Source organism: Nyctereutes procyonoides, unplaced genomic scaffold, assembly GCF_905146905.1.
Source record: "Nyctereutes procyonoides isolate TBG_1078 unplaced genomic scaffold, NYPRO_anot_genome, whole genome shotgun sequence".
Taxonomy (NCBI): Eukaryota; Metazoa; Chordata; class Mammalia; order Carnivora; family Canidae; genus Nyctereutes; species Nyctereutes procyonoides.
In genome coordinates this window covers 55,044,772-55,059,654 of record NW_026575051.1, presented here as the reverse complement: position 1 = coordinate 55,059,654, position 14,883 = coordinate 55,044,772, and the positions used below count along the sequence as shown (strand labels likewise).

Below are 14,883 nucleotides of genomic sequence, written 5' to 3'. Positions count from 1 at the left end.
CACATTCTTGGAACAGGAAATCACATTAATATGTTTTGTGTCTTATTGTTCATAATGATTCATATCTACCCGTTCAAAATATTCAGAATCTGAAAGCTTTAAAAGTTTCAAGTGCATGCAAAATGTAATACCTCTGGAATTTTACTATTAAGAAAAGCAATGATCTGTGGGACACATCTTCCAGGTGCATGGAGCATGCTGTGGGTTGAGAACTGAAACAGAAGGACTGCTGTGAGGTGCAGAATAAGAGCAGGGTCTTCTGTGACTTTTAGCTGCTCAACCAGTGCTTGTCGATGCTGGAACAGTATCTGCCTAAACAAAAATAAAATCACAAAAACACATTCTCATATTTTAACAAGCTCTCACCAATTTTAGTTCTTCCCTTCTGTATTCATTTTTAGCTTCTCTAGTTTAATTATCTAGCTCCATGAACATCTTAAGGGACATTTTAAATATGAAATATAGACACACTTAACCCTAAATGGTGTGGATGAACTAATATGCTAGAAAATGATAGGAGAAAACTATATAGCAGGGATCTTCAAAGTGTACTTTTTATTTTGAGTTACTGGGGATCAAACAGAAGTGCACTGATGTAAGTAAGATGTCCTGTGAAGAAGGTCTCAAAGCTAGTAGAAAGTTCCCAGGCTTGATCAACTATGGCATTAGGGGACCTTGCTACTTTATCAACATGGGCCAGAGGGGGACATCTACGCATTGAATTTGAATATGCTTGAAGTTTGTAGCCATTTGGATACAAGAGTTCTCTGTGCAAGATTCAGATAGTCAAATTCCACCTTCATGTCACACATCTAAGAATGTATTAATCATATAAGATTAATTCAATGTTACCTTTCCCTTTTTTTGTCTCCCCTTTTCACCATAATATCACAAGCTTCTGCTGCAGAATCCAGACAAGAAAGAAAGTCTTCTATGCTCTGAAATAGTATTTAATGCCACGATTTACTTTTATTAATAGGCTGCCTAAAGAAATATAGTCATTTAATAATGTTTTATAATTTTACACCCTAAATACAATTTTTAAAGAGGTCATTTTGTCATTAAACTTGAAATTGTGATTTAGGACTAAAGAGGATAAAATGTTCCCAGCCTGTTCACCCCTTATCTCTCAAAGAGATTTAGTTTACATTTATCCTGATAAAAATCTACTCAAAGACCACAAATTCTAGCCCGATTATCTAAACAGAATCAAACTTTACTTACCTTTTCATTCAGAGAGCTATGGAGTTTTGTGAGAGCTACTTTGGTTTCTTCTGATAATTTACTTAAAATTTTTTTTCTTACCTGTAAGGGGAAAAAATTCTTTTGGGATTATGACTTTGACATGTTGTAGACATAAGATTAAACAAAAGAAAACAAAGTATATTTATTATTATAATAGGACACTGAATGGAACTTATCTTTGTTTTTGAATTTTAGCTTTCAAACTAGGAACAAAAATATCTTAAAAACATTCTACAATCTGAGAGCTAGCTGATAGCCCCTCAGACAACCAGGCTAGATAAAGCCCTACTAGCCCCTTTCTGGCCCAGCAGTGTTAAGAAGATGGGGTGGCAGTGGAGGGAATGGGGATAGACAAAACCATTCATCCTGTGGGAAAAAGAGAATTTGGGGTAAGAGGCTACTCTCTCTTTTCCATTGGGGTGGGAAGAGTGTTTCTCCCTAATGCCAGATGAGGGGGTTCCTACTCCTAAGTTTAAGAATGCCTATAATAAACTAGAGAACTTGCTTCATGGATGGCTGCTTTTTATACTATATGGTGTGTGGAATCTTTTCAGCACCCCTCTCCACATAGATGTGCCTCATGAAATTTGGTGGCATTCTTCACGAGAGTCTGATGGCCCTATCAAGTGTGAAATTTCTAGTGGAGGACTAGTGGAATGGTTTGGCTAGTGGGCCCTGAACATTACAGCGAGTCTTGGAAGTCCGGGGAAACCTACTGACTCACTGTCACATGCCACACCGGTTCTTCTGTAGGCCCTGAAGGGCATGGGACAGGACCCCATGTATTTCCCACAGCAGAGATTGGTACAGAGGCAGGTTACATGGAATTATCCAGGCAGTTGGGAGATTTACTGCTCAAGGTGAAGAAGGGAAGGGGGATAGTATTTTGCTAGGGCAGAAGAGAAAAAAATAAATGTATCTCTGTTTGGAGGTTTAAGGGGAGGTTCTTGCTATGAGGGGAAGCCACATGCTGAAAAACAGACCCCAAAACAACCTACACCGCCTATGTGGCAACAGACACATCATGAGGTCACACAGCATTGGGCCTAGATCATAAGTAGTGATATGCAGTCATTCCTATAAAACACTTCTGCCTCCTTCATTTTTCCTAAATCTCCAGCTTTAAGTGGAACTATAGGGATAGAGAAGAGAAGGAGGAGGAGTGTTAGGGACAGAACACATAACTGGGAGCCACAGCTCTACCTCACATTTTGAAAAAGGAAGAAATGAACTTTGAATTTAGTTTGAGATTAGCATTTTAACAAGTAAACTACAATTCATCTAAATATTGAAATGAGATGGGGTTATTACATTAAAATGATTGTAAAGTTATGAAATCTGGCCAGAACATGGTCAAGGGATCAGCAACTCAGCAGGAAAAGGGGATGTAACATGACAATGATTAGGAAAAAATAAAAATGTTGATTCCAAAGTAATTAAGCATCATTATTTTCAACAGACTGGTTATATTACCAATTTAAACTAAAAATCTGATATTAAGATTTTAATATCTTAAGAAGATATTTTTCTTCTTAAAAACCCTTTCCTATATTTTATACTTTCCTTTAGACTACTTCCAATGTGAGAAAATAAAATATGCTTTAGTTTCAAAACATAATACATCAAGAATGCAAGAAAATCACTATCATACTTCACTTGTAATAGCTGCAGGATCGTCTACTGCCATCATTAAATCCGAAGCTAAGAAGTTGAAAATGAGGTTAGTGATATCAGTACACACTGTCTTCAGCAAGTGCTTTGTAAGCGCAGCCTGTGTATCATCTGGAAAATAAAGGTGCTTTATTAAAATGAATGTCCAAGAACAACTATGAAAATCAATGAAAAAATAGTATTAAGTATACCTGTAAAGAACTTCACCCCTTTTTCAAACAGCCGTATATTATTGTACAGGTTTGAAACCTCTTCTTGCAAGTCCTTGATTGTGCGCTTTCTACCGGTTCCAGAGGCAGAAGTTGAAGACATGAACACTGAACGTACCACCTCGAGATAAGCTTTGTTAAGAGGTCTGTGCACAAGATAAATATATTTAGTGTAGTAAAACACACTGCGTTTATACATATAAGAAATTTTGCTTCTATGGAAATAAGCCTTAAGAAAAGACCTCTATACTTTTTAAACAAATAAGATGAATTTGGAGAATAACTCACAAGAATTTGTCTTCAATCCTAGGATTTATAACTTAAATGCATTATTTTTCTCAATTTTAAAGTACTCAAAATTATTGCACTAAAGACAGTAAGAACAGCAGTAACAGAAGTTTAATTCAAATTCAATTCAAAGTAGTTTTTAGAAGTTAGTTTGGAGAACAGACTATAAATCTGTTCCCCATCCTTAGGAATATTCCAATAAATTTTCAATTTCTGAAGTACTATAAAAGATATTAAAAACTTTTTAAAAAACCTTTCATGCTCAACAACTTCAGAATAGATTGTTTTAAGTAATGGTAAATGGTTAGTAGTAACTATTCTACTTTTCAAATGTGAAAAATATGATTATGTACTGTATACATGCCCCAAAAATATTCAGTGAAATGAAAAACATCTCACTACAAAAGCTGTTTCTAAATTCAAAGTCAGATGCACTGGGTTCATGGATTACATTTATAGATGCTTACACACTGGAACTAACTTGAGGGAAAATCATGTTAGTTAGTAATGGTCAAGTTATTCACAATTTCTTTTACTTCTTCTTCTTCTTCTTTTTTTTTTTAAAGATTTTATTTTTTTGAGAGAGAGGGAGAATGTGAGAGAGAGATCACAAGCGGTGGGGAGAGGCAGAGGGAGAAGCAGACTCCTCACTGATCCCAGGGCCCTGAGATCATGACCTGAGCTGAAGGCAGACACTCAACCAACTGAGCCACCCAGGCGAGCCATAATTTTTTACTTCTGTATAATAATAATAAATTTAGCTTGGCTCAATTGCGAGCTACTGCTGTCTAAATTTATTCTTTGAAGGCAGTTTGTTACATTATTTCTCCCTAAAAGTGCACTGTTTACTCTCTGTCAAATCTAGATAGAAACTCGTCTTTTCTTTCTTTTTAGCTGTTACCTTTCATGCTACGTCAGTGAGCATCCAGTGATGGGTGGTAGTGTTTTTCTCCTAACCAGGACTGCAACAGCAGTGATGGAGGATGCCTTTACACTCTCACCTTTTATTTCCCACACTGCCTCGCCCAAAGCACTTACATGTTTGTTGAAGCGAACAGCCTTTATAGGCAAACAAAAGCTGGAATTTGGTGGCTACATTAAATTCTAAGCTTTGAAGAGATCTGAAATTCTGTACTTCTATAATCTTTGTGAAAATTTTAGTTAATAACATTGAATTTCTATTATAAAACAGAAAAATACTTTTTTATACTTACTTTATTAAGAACTCAGCAAGTTCAGAAATACATTCCTCCGGGGCATCTTGTATGTGTTTTCTTAAAAAGTCTTCAATCTCATCCTGGAGCATGAAAGTGATCTCTGGCTTCTTCTTTCCTATAGTAGAAATGAGCAATGGGAAAAACAATGAAAACATGAAGCAACCTAAAAGCAAAGGAGGTTCATTAACATATTTACTAAGGTAGTAATTCATTCACAGCTTGCCATAAAGACTCTGATATTGCCAGTGGCAGATAGCAATAAGCAATGAAAACAATTTTTAAAATAAGATATATAGAGGTATTTCTTTTGAGTAATAACTTTCTAACTTTATTTAATGACTATTTATTGAGGTAATCAAAAAATAATAAAGATGAATTAAACTTCTGTTTAATCATCCCTAACTTGGATGATGCAAATAAGTGGCAAATCAAAACAATCAGCTGGACGGAAAAAAAATCTTTTAAGGAAAAGATAACTTCTCTTTGTTGAACAATGTATACCGAGCAGAATTTCCTTCTTTATGAAAAAATGATTAGTTAGTAAAAATCAAATTATCCTTATAATTTACGGATCTTCAGAAAAAGTCTCTAATCATGGTAAAGTACATCTCCTGTAGAATTAAGCTAAAAATTGTCTCTTGGGAAAGGCACAGATGAAAAAAAAAAAAAAAACCTCATAATTTCACACTTATAATTTATTTTTCTTCTTACAAAAATAATTCCATGCCGGGGACAATTTGTATGCAGCTACTGTAATGGAAATAATTGTTAAGTGTGGAAATGTCATGCCTTCTCACCAACTTGGATAAGCATGGGTTGCAGACAAAGAAAGCTAACAATATTTCCATTATTAATATGGTACAAATATAAGTGATTATTTCCAGCTAAATTTGGTTTTTGCAAAACCTTACAAATAAAAACTAATGAAATAAAAAATAGCTCAAAAATCAATCTTCACTATGTGTCAAGATCTAAGCAGCTGACATTACAGCTTTAGAACAGATACTTAAGAAGAGATACACTATCCTTTCTTTTTGAGAGCTGCTATCCATTCCTGATCTTTCACATCACATAGTTTCTGCTTTCTCTGTTTACTTCCTGCATGTGTTTTACAAGTTATTAAATTATATTTCCATATAATTTAATCGTTCACACTGAGCTGATGCTGTATTTTAGCTGAGAACCTAATTATATCCCCCATTTCAGAGATTACAACACAACTCCTTTTCAAAAGCACTGAAATTATATTTTTTTAGGTAGAATGGTTTTACTATCTTTATAGCTCCTCTCCATAATTTGTGCACAAAAGAAGTATCATATGCCTCATTTAATGATTTCTTAAGGCTACAGATATTAGAGAAATATTTTATTAAATGCCCCTTCTCTCCCACCCCTAGTACATCTGGAGAATAGAGAAAGTCATTAATCAATGAAAAATTAAAACCGACACAGGACAGTCTTAATACTATTTAAAATAAGAACAGGGTCAGTAGTTTCTATGAAGATAGTTTTAATTAATTAATATTGTTTTATGCATGTTGAGAAGAGTAGCTATTTTTTACCTATCTTAGAATACTTTAAAAATCAATCTTCAGCAATTCTGCTATCACTAGTAGTAGCACATTAATAGCTGAAGCCATGGCACCTGATATCTACACCTCCCAGCTCTAGCACATATATAATGACATCTGTGGAAGGGGGAAAAAAATTCAAATTATCATTTCAAGTTTTCTTTTATTAGGGAAAAGGTAGAGGGAAGAATCATAGTTTCATTAAGTAAGTTTATTTAAAACACAAACATAAAAGAATCATAATTTTGCTTAGAAAACCTAACATGTCTCTTGCTAACTTAACAGTACCAAACACTAACAAGTCTCCAAAAAGGAAGATGCATATACTTAATTTTCCCCCTTACATAGATGCAACCAATTACGTTACCCTAAAACTTAAACATGCATAAAACAAATGTTTCCTACTTAGTCAGAAATTCACTTTTTACAAAATATTGTAATTTGTTTTGTATGGCAGTGGGAAATCATAAAAATGACTATGCAAGTTGAAACTGTGCAAAGTGTTAATAAACAATGGGAAAATTTAGGATTGTTCTGTGATCTTTTAAAAATGTCTGTGAAAACGCTGAAAACTCTTACTGTTGGTTATAAATGTAAAGGGAAATAAAAAAGAAAACTAATAATAGTTTAAGTAAACTATATAATTCAGCTCATCAGAAACACTGGGCAACAAAGTATTTTATTTCTTTGTAAAAAACTTATCAAAAACAGTCTGACTAGTGCTTGACTTCTTCTCATCCTGTAACTTACAACACAGGGCAAGTATCTTTTCTATGCCTTGGTAAGTTGTCATACTCCTTTTTTAACTTGGAACAGTTCACAGCATTTTATCCCTTGCCCTTCCAATGTTGTGAAACATCTCTGAGAATTCTTTAATATGAAGTTTCTGCCAACTTCACATCCTCTGAGACATTTTCATCCTTTCGGTCACAACCACTTTCCCAGCTGACGTCAGTAAGTGCATTTACCCAGTTCCTTGGGCTGCGTACCTAGTCTCTTGAACAGTGGCAATGGCAACATTCCCACAGACAGCTAGTTCTTCTCTAACACCATTTATTTGTGATCCATATTTTGTTTCCAGTGTTATCACTTTTCATTTCTTTGCTGCATTTTCATCTTTGGTGCCCAATTTCCCTTTGATTATCCATTTTGTAAAATGTCATATGGATTCATTGATGGGAGGCAAGGAGGTAACATGACTACATGGTTTGTTGTCTGTGCATAAAGCGAAGAAGGGACACACAGTGATCAATCACTGACAAACTCTGAAGTATGTGATGCGACTGTCATGGCTCAATGATGCACGTGTATTATTTATGTGCTGATCAATGGATGGAGGAGCCAGCAGCAATGTCTGCACTTTATGCAATTACTCACAGTTACTCCACCCTAGTAATTAAAATACGAACCGTGTTGTTGGAAGGCAGGTGTCATCAACTCAACTATGGTAAATGAATTTGTGACCACTGAAACTGGGCAAAGAAAGGACTTCTTGTATAAGCTATATATCTAACTCTATGCATCTTAAGAAAATGTTTACAAAATCACACACATACAAAGGAAGAGTAAAACAAAGCTACACACCAGTGTGAGATGACTCATCATCACTATCCTCTTCTTTTCTTCCTTTCTTCTTGATTTTTTTCATTTTGTACTCTCTAGCATTGCCACCACCACCTCCTCTCACACTTCCACTGCCCTCTGGTGGAAAGTGATATTCATTAGTATTACCTAACTAAACAACCATTTTTAGAAAATGGTGACACTATATTGTCATATTTAACTTTACAGCAAAATAATAAAAGCCAAATAAGTTTTAGCTGCTACTTAAGGTTGGAGGTTTTTTTTTAAATTACAACAGAATTTCTGTAATTCAGTCAATAAAAAATTAATAAAATGTTAAATCTCTTGAATTTGAGCAACTCAGATAGCTTACCTGATCTAAATGCAGTCTCTTCTTCCTTCTGTAAGGATACCTCTTTTCTGTAACTCTCACCTTTTCTTGGCCAAATCCATTCCTTTACCACTTTTTCTACCTTCTCCAAAAGAAATGTGCCCTCCTTTGCTCATCTCTGTTATCACAGCCTCATTAATATCCCCTATTATAGTACTTCACAAGTTTAATTATCCCCAGTTTTGTCTTTTTGGTTGAAAGATAATTATTCATGTTTACAGGGGACATCCTGAGTCTCCCACCATCCAGAGAGACAATGAAATTCTTGAGAACAGGGAGCATGTCTCACTAATGTTTGTATCCTTAGGATTAAAGCAATGCTTGACACCTTAACATGTGCTCAATAAATGCTGCCCATGAATGTTAGATTGGATGAGTAGAAAAATACAGTTATCGATCACCTGTTAGCTAAATAAAGACTTAAAAAATACAAATTATGAGACAAACTAAAACACTAAGTAATGATATTGAGATATTTCTCTGCTACTACATATTTAACATTTAAAGTATCTACTAAACAAAACAGAATAGTTATCTAATAATGGGATTGAAACACTGAAAAATATTAAAATTATATTTCTTCATAAAAGATTCATTTGTCAATAAAGTAAAATAACATACAGATCTTTTTCTAGATTCTAAGTACAATTCCTTTAAGTTTCCTCATGTCCTATAATTATAAGTTATATGAATTTATTTCCTTTGCTGTAATGAAAGAAAAATACAATTTTCAAAAGCACAAATCTAAGGTGAGTGTTCCTTTTTTTTTTTTTTTTTTTTAATGATAGTCACACAGAGAGAGAGAGAGGCAGAGACACAGGCAGAGGGAGAAGCAGGCTTCATGCACCGGGAGCCTGACGTGGGGATTCGATCCTGGGTCGCCAGGATCGCGCCCTGGGCCAAAGGCACGCGCTAAACCGCTGCGCCACCCAGGGATCCCTGAGTGTGCTTTTTACATTTGGCAATAAATTTCTTATAGGGAAGACTTTTCTATTTGACATTATTCCATGCACTATACATAAACTATTGCAATATGATAGTACTATCATTGAGATGATGACCAGATGACTCTGAATTTTTAGAAGGAAATAAAACAGACTAGCTATTCTGACATAAGTGCAACCAACTGATTAAGGTGAATTTATATCTTCAAATAATATGATAAGATATGCATGGCAGTGAATACTATTATGATTTATTGGAGTATAATTTTCCCAGAAAAATACAGAGAAATTTCAAAGTATCAAAATTGAAAGATTTTGTAGAAAAAGGTTTTTAAAGAGTAAAGAAACAATCTCAAAGAAACAGGAGCAATTTCCCACAACAAATAAAAATGAAGTTTTTATAATGATCTTTAATATAGCTGTATTAATGAAACATGTTGAATATCTAATTTCTTTAACACCGATATAGAATAAACTTGCTTCTACTATAAAAAGTATGGAAAACATATGTTGATTTTCAAGTGCAAGTTACTAGTATACCAGTACTACCTGGAATAATTTCCAGTGACTCTTCATTAAAAAAAAAAAAAAAAAAAAAGAAAAAGAAAAAGGGAAAGACCTTGGGAAATTCATTTATTCAATAAATATTTTATTTATAGAGCATCTCTATATAATACACCAACAAGTGCCCAAAGGACTATAGAAACAATAAACAAAATGGACAAGGTTTCCAAACAATAAAACACATGACACTGATAAAAGCAATACAAAAAAACTATACGATAATATGATGGAGAGTGACCATGTCTATTCCAGGTGGTCAATAAAGCCTATCTGAGGAACTGACATTCAAAGTTGAGCTCTGAATGACAAGAAGAAATTTGTAACCTGAAGTTCGAGAGAGAACATTCAGGTAGGAGTGACTAGTGCAAAGGCTTTTAGATAAACACAAACTTGCCAAATTTGAGAATTAAAAAAAAATTAAAAGGCTACCTGGCTAGAACATAGATGGTGAGGGAGCAAACAATGGGAGATGGGCCAGTCATGAAATGAATTTGGTTCTCACAAAATAAAAAAGAAGAAGTAATCACTAATATTTCCATTTTCATAAACAAAATTTATCAGAAAGATATGGTTAATATTAGCAGTTAAAGATGAATCAAACTTCAAAGGGCCTAATAAATGCAGAGTTCACTGCAACAAGTAAAAAACCTCATCTTTCAATCTTCTTTGTTAATAATAATTTATTACCTGTTGCTTTTCTCCTTCGTTCATCTTTTTTATCTTTTTTACTTGTATTAATGCTTTCTAAAATGGAGACTTGTTTCAGATCTTCTTCAGTGATTAAATGAACAGGATTATTTTTCATTTCCTGAAATAAAACATACTTTTCTTGGTAAGCAAAAATATTTGGCATTACAGAAAGCATAAATAGAAGTTATTTACATACTCAATTATTATTACTCATTCTGATTGTTCTTGTTTGATCTCATGCTAAGAACTACAGAGCCTGATTCAACAGGTGCCAGTCTGAGACTATTTCTCCTTGCCAAAGATCAGTCTCTTCTCTTGCTGTTCTTGGCTTTTTGAATATGTGATCAGATAATGAAAAATCCTATCTGGTCTGTGAAAAACTGATCATATATCAGATGCAATCTTCTGCTGATTTGGCTTTTTTTACCTCTGCTTAATAGGTGATCCTTGCTCTTTTTCTTTTTGAGGCTCCCAAATCCAGTGCCACTTGGATACCGGAGATTACTAGAAAGATTAACAAAATCTCCATCCTCCACCCTAACAGAACAACCATGTATGATGAGTTGCATACTTAATCATATGAAGTGTTTTTATTTCCTCTGGACTTAATCTTGATCTCAGCCTTTAAAAAATTTGTGTTAAGAATAATGAACTATTTACATGTTCAGAAACTGTTTTTTCATCATAGAACAGGGTTCTAAATCTGTAGTGACAAAAGTACATTTTTATGTTAAAAATGGTATTTCCTTTTTGGTTTCCTGAAGAAAAAAGTTAGAATGTTGACAGTTCAAACAATAAAATCATATTTTTTTCCTGAAGTTATTTTTGTAGTTGGAGGGAGGAGAGCAAAGAAAGAAAAATTGATGACCATGTTTTTATTTTAGTGTAAATAAATAAAAATAATGTAGCCATTTAAGGACTTGGGAGATATTATGTGCTAGACATTTTGTACATATCCCTCCTGTATTTAAATTTATATTTTAGAAAGGAGGCATCATCATTCTTTCTTTGAAGATGCAGAAATTGGAGGTCTATTTGTCCAAAGTCGAAGACAGTAAACAAGTTGAGACTGGCAGGTTTACTGTTATCAATCCTATGTACTTTTACTCGTCTCTGATGCTTAGCAGGCAAGATGTAGAAAATTGTCTTTCTTTTTAAAAACTATTAAAGAGCTTTAGACTAGAGATGAATACAAATTATTTATATAAGCTCTCATAGATTTATTAACAGTCTAAGATAAATGGACTTGTTCTCCCTATCCGTGAGCAGGCTTTTTAAGTAGATGGGGCTGTTAACTAGAATCATGATTTGAATAGACATTAAAGCAGACCCCGCAGGACCTCTGCTTCTAAACAGTTTGACAGCACTTGCTCTGAGGGGCTAATCAATTTTTGATAGTAACAATTTTTCCCCTCAGTAAGTTATCCCATTTGTGCATCCCAAATAGGTAAAATTAGTAAGGCTCTACTAGATTTAGTAAATATATAGTGTAGCGATTGATAGATGTACTGTGTATTCATACACAGAATCCACAGACAGCACTTCTGTGGATTTTAATGTTGGATCAATACCCTTAGGTGACTTAATTATGAAGTGTATGGTTTCATTTATATGATTTTCATTTATAAAATTGGCTCCCTAAATTCTAACTTATATATCCTGATGGGAATGAAGAGGGGAAAAACAAATTGAGGAGGAGAAATAAAAAGGAATGATGTATTAAAGGGAAATGATGCATGAAACACAATGCTCATTTCTGGGTATATGCTGCTTACTCCATTTTTCAAAAGACGTCAGATCACTCTAACATGAAAATCCTGTTAAGATTAGTGGGGGAAAGGCAATCTGGCATACCTTTTCAGCTTTCTGGTGCATCAGTTCACTGAAGAGTTCAATACAGTTATTTATGAATTTTTCACTGACTACGACTGTGTCGCTAAAGACTACAGCCGATGCCTGTTTGCTGAATGCTCTCATCACCTGTTGAAGCAACATCCCAGCATCTTTGACTGATAACGAACTGGGTAACAGAGGCTAGAATCAGAAACAAAATGAAAACAAATATAAATATAATATCATACAGATAAACCTTGATAACCTACTAAATTATTCTGCTTTCATGATCACTTGAGCTCTGTAGTCATATACTCTACTTAGTCTCCCTAACATCTCTGCTCTTATGCCTAACAGGCATCTCAAATTTCACATGTCCAGAACAACAGCCGCCTACCCCCCAACACCTATCTCCCATCCACCCTTCGCCATTGTTCCCCCATTTCAATTAATGGTACTGTTCTCCACGCAGTTGATCAAGCCCCAAACCTACATGTCACACTCAGTTCCTTTCATAAACCCATGGGTAATCCACCATCAACTCCTGACAAATTTACCTCAAAACCAGATTTCTTCGTAGCTCTTTGACCTATCTGAAGTCATTATTTTCATGAACTATCTCTCCCGTAGGAAACTTGTGTGAGCACCACATTCCTAGCAAGTAAAATGGTTCCTGGCACACAGATGGTACTTAAATTTGTAGAATGAATAAATGAACACCTAAATCTGGAGTCTCTGGAAATTTGTTTATCTGAAGCAAGTTAATTTTTTGCTTTATGAAGAGAGTCTGGGTCTTGACTAGTAGATAATGGATTGGCCTCTTGTTCCTTTCTCTTCACCGGCACTTATCTTTTTGGCATAATAAAGGCAGGTCATACTGAATATTGAACCAAAACACTATCAGGGCTGAAGCAGCTCATATTAATGAATGGATAAGGAGTACACAACTGCTAAAAATGCCTGATGCCAGTAAAGTTATAAATGTCTGGATAAAATTGTGAGAAATCTCATCGATTTATGTATGGCAAGACTGATATGAGTGTTATATTATTTGCTTGAGATTTATAAAATTCTGGATGTTGACTATCCATATATAAAAGATCATTCTACCTCAAAAGCTATAAATTCTTTAAGCATAATTATGATTGTTTTTGCTATAACACTGACTGCTAGAATTTGGCTACGAAGCCAAGATTACCTTTATGTATCCTAACACTTAAAATAAATACATACTAGTGAGTATCAGTTCTCATTGGTTTAAAGCAAAATTAACAAGAAAAAGATAAAACATACTGCAATATCAACCCATGTTCCAGAGCTGATAGCTTCCTCTACTGATGCTTCCACCTGATCCACAAGTCCTTGACCAACACAAGCTGCTTTCAAAAACAAGAGTTGTGTTGTCTTATATCTTTTCTTTATATAACTCACAGCATCTGGGATTCCAAGTCTGGACAAAGCATCAAATTCTAGAAATATATCACAAATAGAAATGGAATGAAATACATTGGAACAGAATTGTCAATCATTTACTTCTTTTAGAAATCTTAGAAAAAATAATTTCTGCCAACACCTATTCTTTGTGAATGCATCTTTCTTTCCTTTCTTTTTTCTTTTCTTCTCTTCTCTCTCCTCTCTCTTCTCTTCTTTCTCTTCTTCTCCTCCCTCCCTCCCTCCCTCCCCCTCCCCCTCTCTCTCTTTCTTTCTTTCAGAATAAGGCATAGAAATATACCATAGCCTATTCCTTGGTTAGGCAGCTACCTTCCCAGATTTTTATTACTAAACATAGCTGTAGAAAAATTAGTTCAGGGCAGCCTCGTTGGCTCAGCGGTTTAGCGCTGCCTTCAGCCCAGGGTGTGATCCTGGAGTCCTGGGATCGAGTCCCACATCAGGCTCCCTGTATGGAGCCTGCTTCTGCCTCTGCCTGTGTCTCTGCCTCTCTCTCTCTCTCTGTCTTTCCTCTCTCTCTCTCCCCTCTATCTCTCTCATGAATAAATAAAACCTTTAAAAATAAATAAACAAACAAAAATTGGAACTTATTTTGCTTACTATAGCTAATTAAAGGTATCAGACAACTTAGGACAAATTGTTTTACTGTTAGTCTAATTTAAACTAGTAAGAGACGCAGCATATAAACAAAACTAAAAACAGAAAAAATACTTAAATTTATAGCCATTAAAGTTACTGGAGATATCTACTGTCCTCTCTGTACCCAAATAAGCATATTTAAGAAAATTAATTATAACGAAGTTCTAATCCAAATCCATGGTTGAAGAAACTGAAAAGTACATTAAAGAAAACTAAGGAAACATAAGGGCAGAGCCCAGTATTCTAGCATAGAATTAAATTGTTTGAACATTAGTGTTTTATAGGTTTATTTATTGAGAAAGCAACTGATCTCTTACGTGATTTGACTTGGGTTATGAATGTGATCAAACTTACATATACATAAGTAATATATAAGTATTATATATATGTATATATATATATATTTGTTAATTGTATTAATGGCTAAATTTAGTCAATCTACTTTATCCAAATGACAGAACCTCAGAAACAGAAGTCAGAATAGCTTCAGGGTTTCTGAAGAAGTGGATGATTTTGTGACTGTACAACACAAATCCATGCTCTAAATTAATATCAAAGTTATCAAGTCATCAATTATTACATGAAGAACTTTACACTGTAAAGCTGACA

General features: G+C 34.4%; 1 protein-coding gene across 1 annotated transcript in view; it reads right to left on the bottom strand.

Moving 5' to 3' along the window:
- Positions 1 to 14,883, bottom strand: part of UFL1 (UFM1 specific ligase 1) — a 32,660-nt gene that overhangs the window by 2,409 nt on the left and 15,368 nt on the right. Inside the window, exons 9-18 of the mRNA XM_055330621.1 lie at positions 13,480 to 13,655; positions 12,208 to 12,387; positions 10,351 to 10,471; positions 7,786 to 7,902; positions 4,628 to 4,745; positions 3,108 to 3,271; positions 2,897 to 3,027; positions 1,225 to 1,305; positions 853 to 938; positions 132 to 312 (exon numbers count right to left, since the gene is read on the bottom strand). Of these exons, the coding sequence (XP_055186596.1) occupies positions 132 to 312; positions 853 to 938; positions 1,225 to 1,305; positions 2,897 to 3,027; positions 3,108 to 3,271; positions 4,628 to 4,745; positions 7,786 to 7,902; positions 10,351 to 10,471; positions 12,208 to 12,387; positions 13,480 to 13,655 (1,355 nt within the window). The remainder of the gene's footprint in view (positions 1 to 131; positions 313 to 852; positions 939 to 1,224; positions 1,306 to 2,896; positions 3,028 to 3,107; positions 3,272 to 4,627; positions 4,746 to 7,785; positions 7,903 to 10,350; positions 10,472 to 12,207; positions 12,388 to 13,479; positions 13,656 to 14,883) is intronic.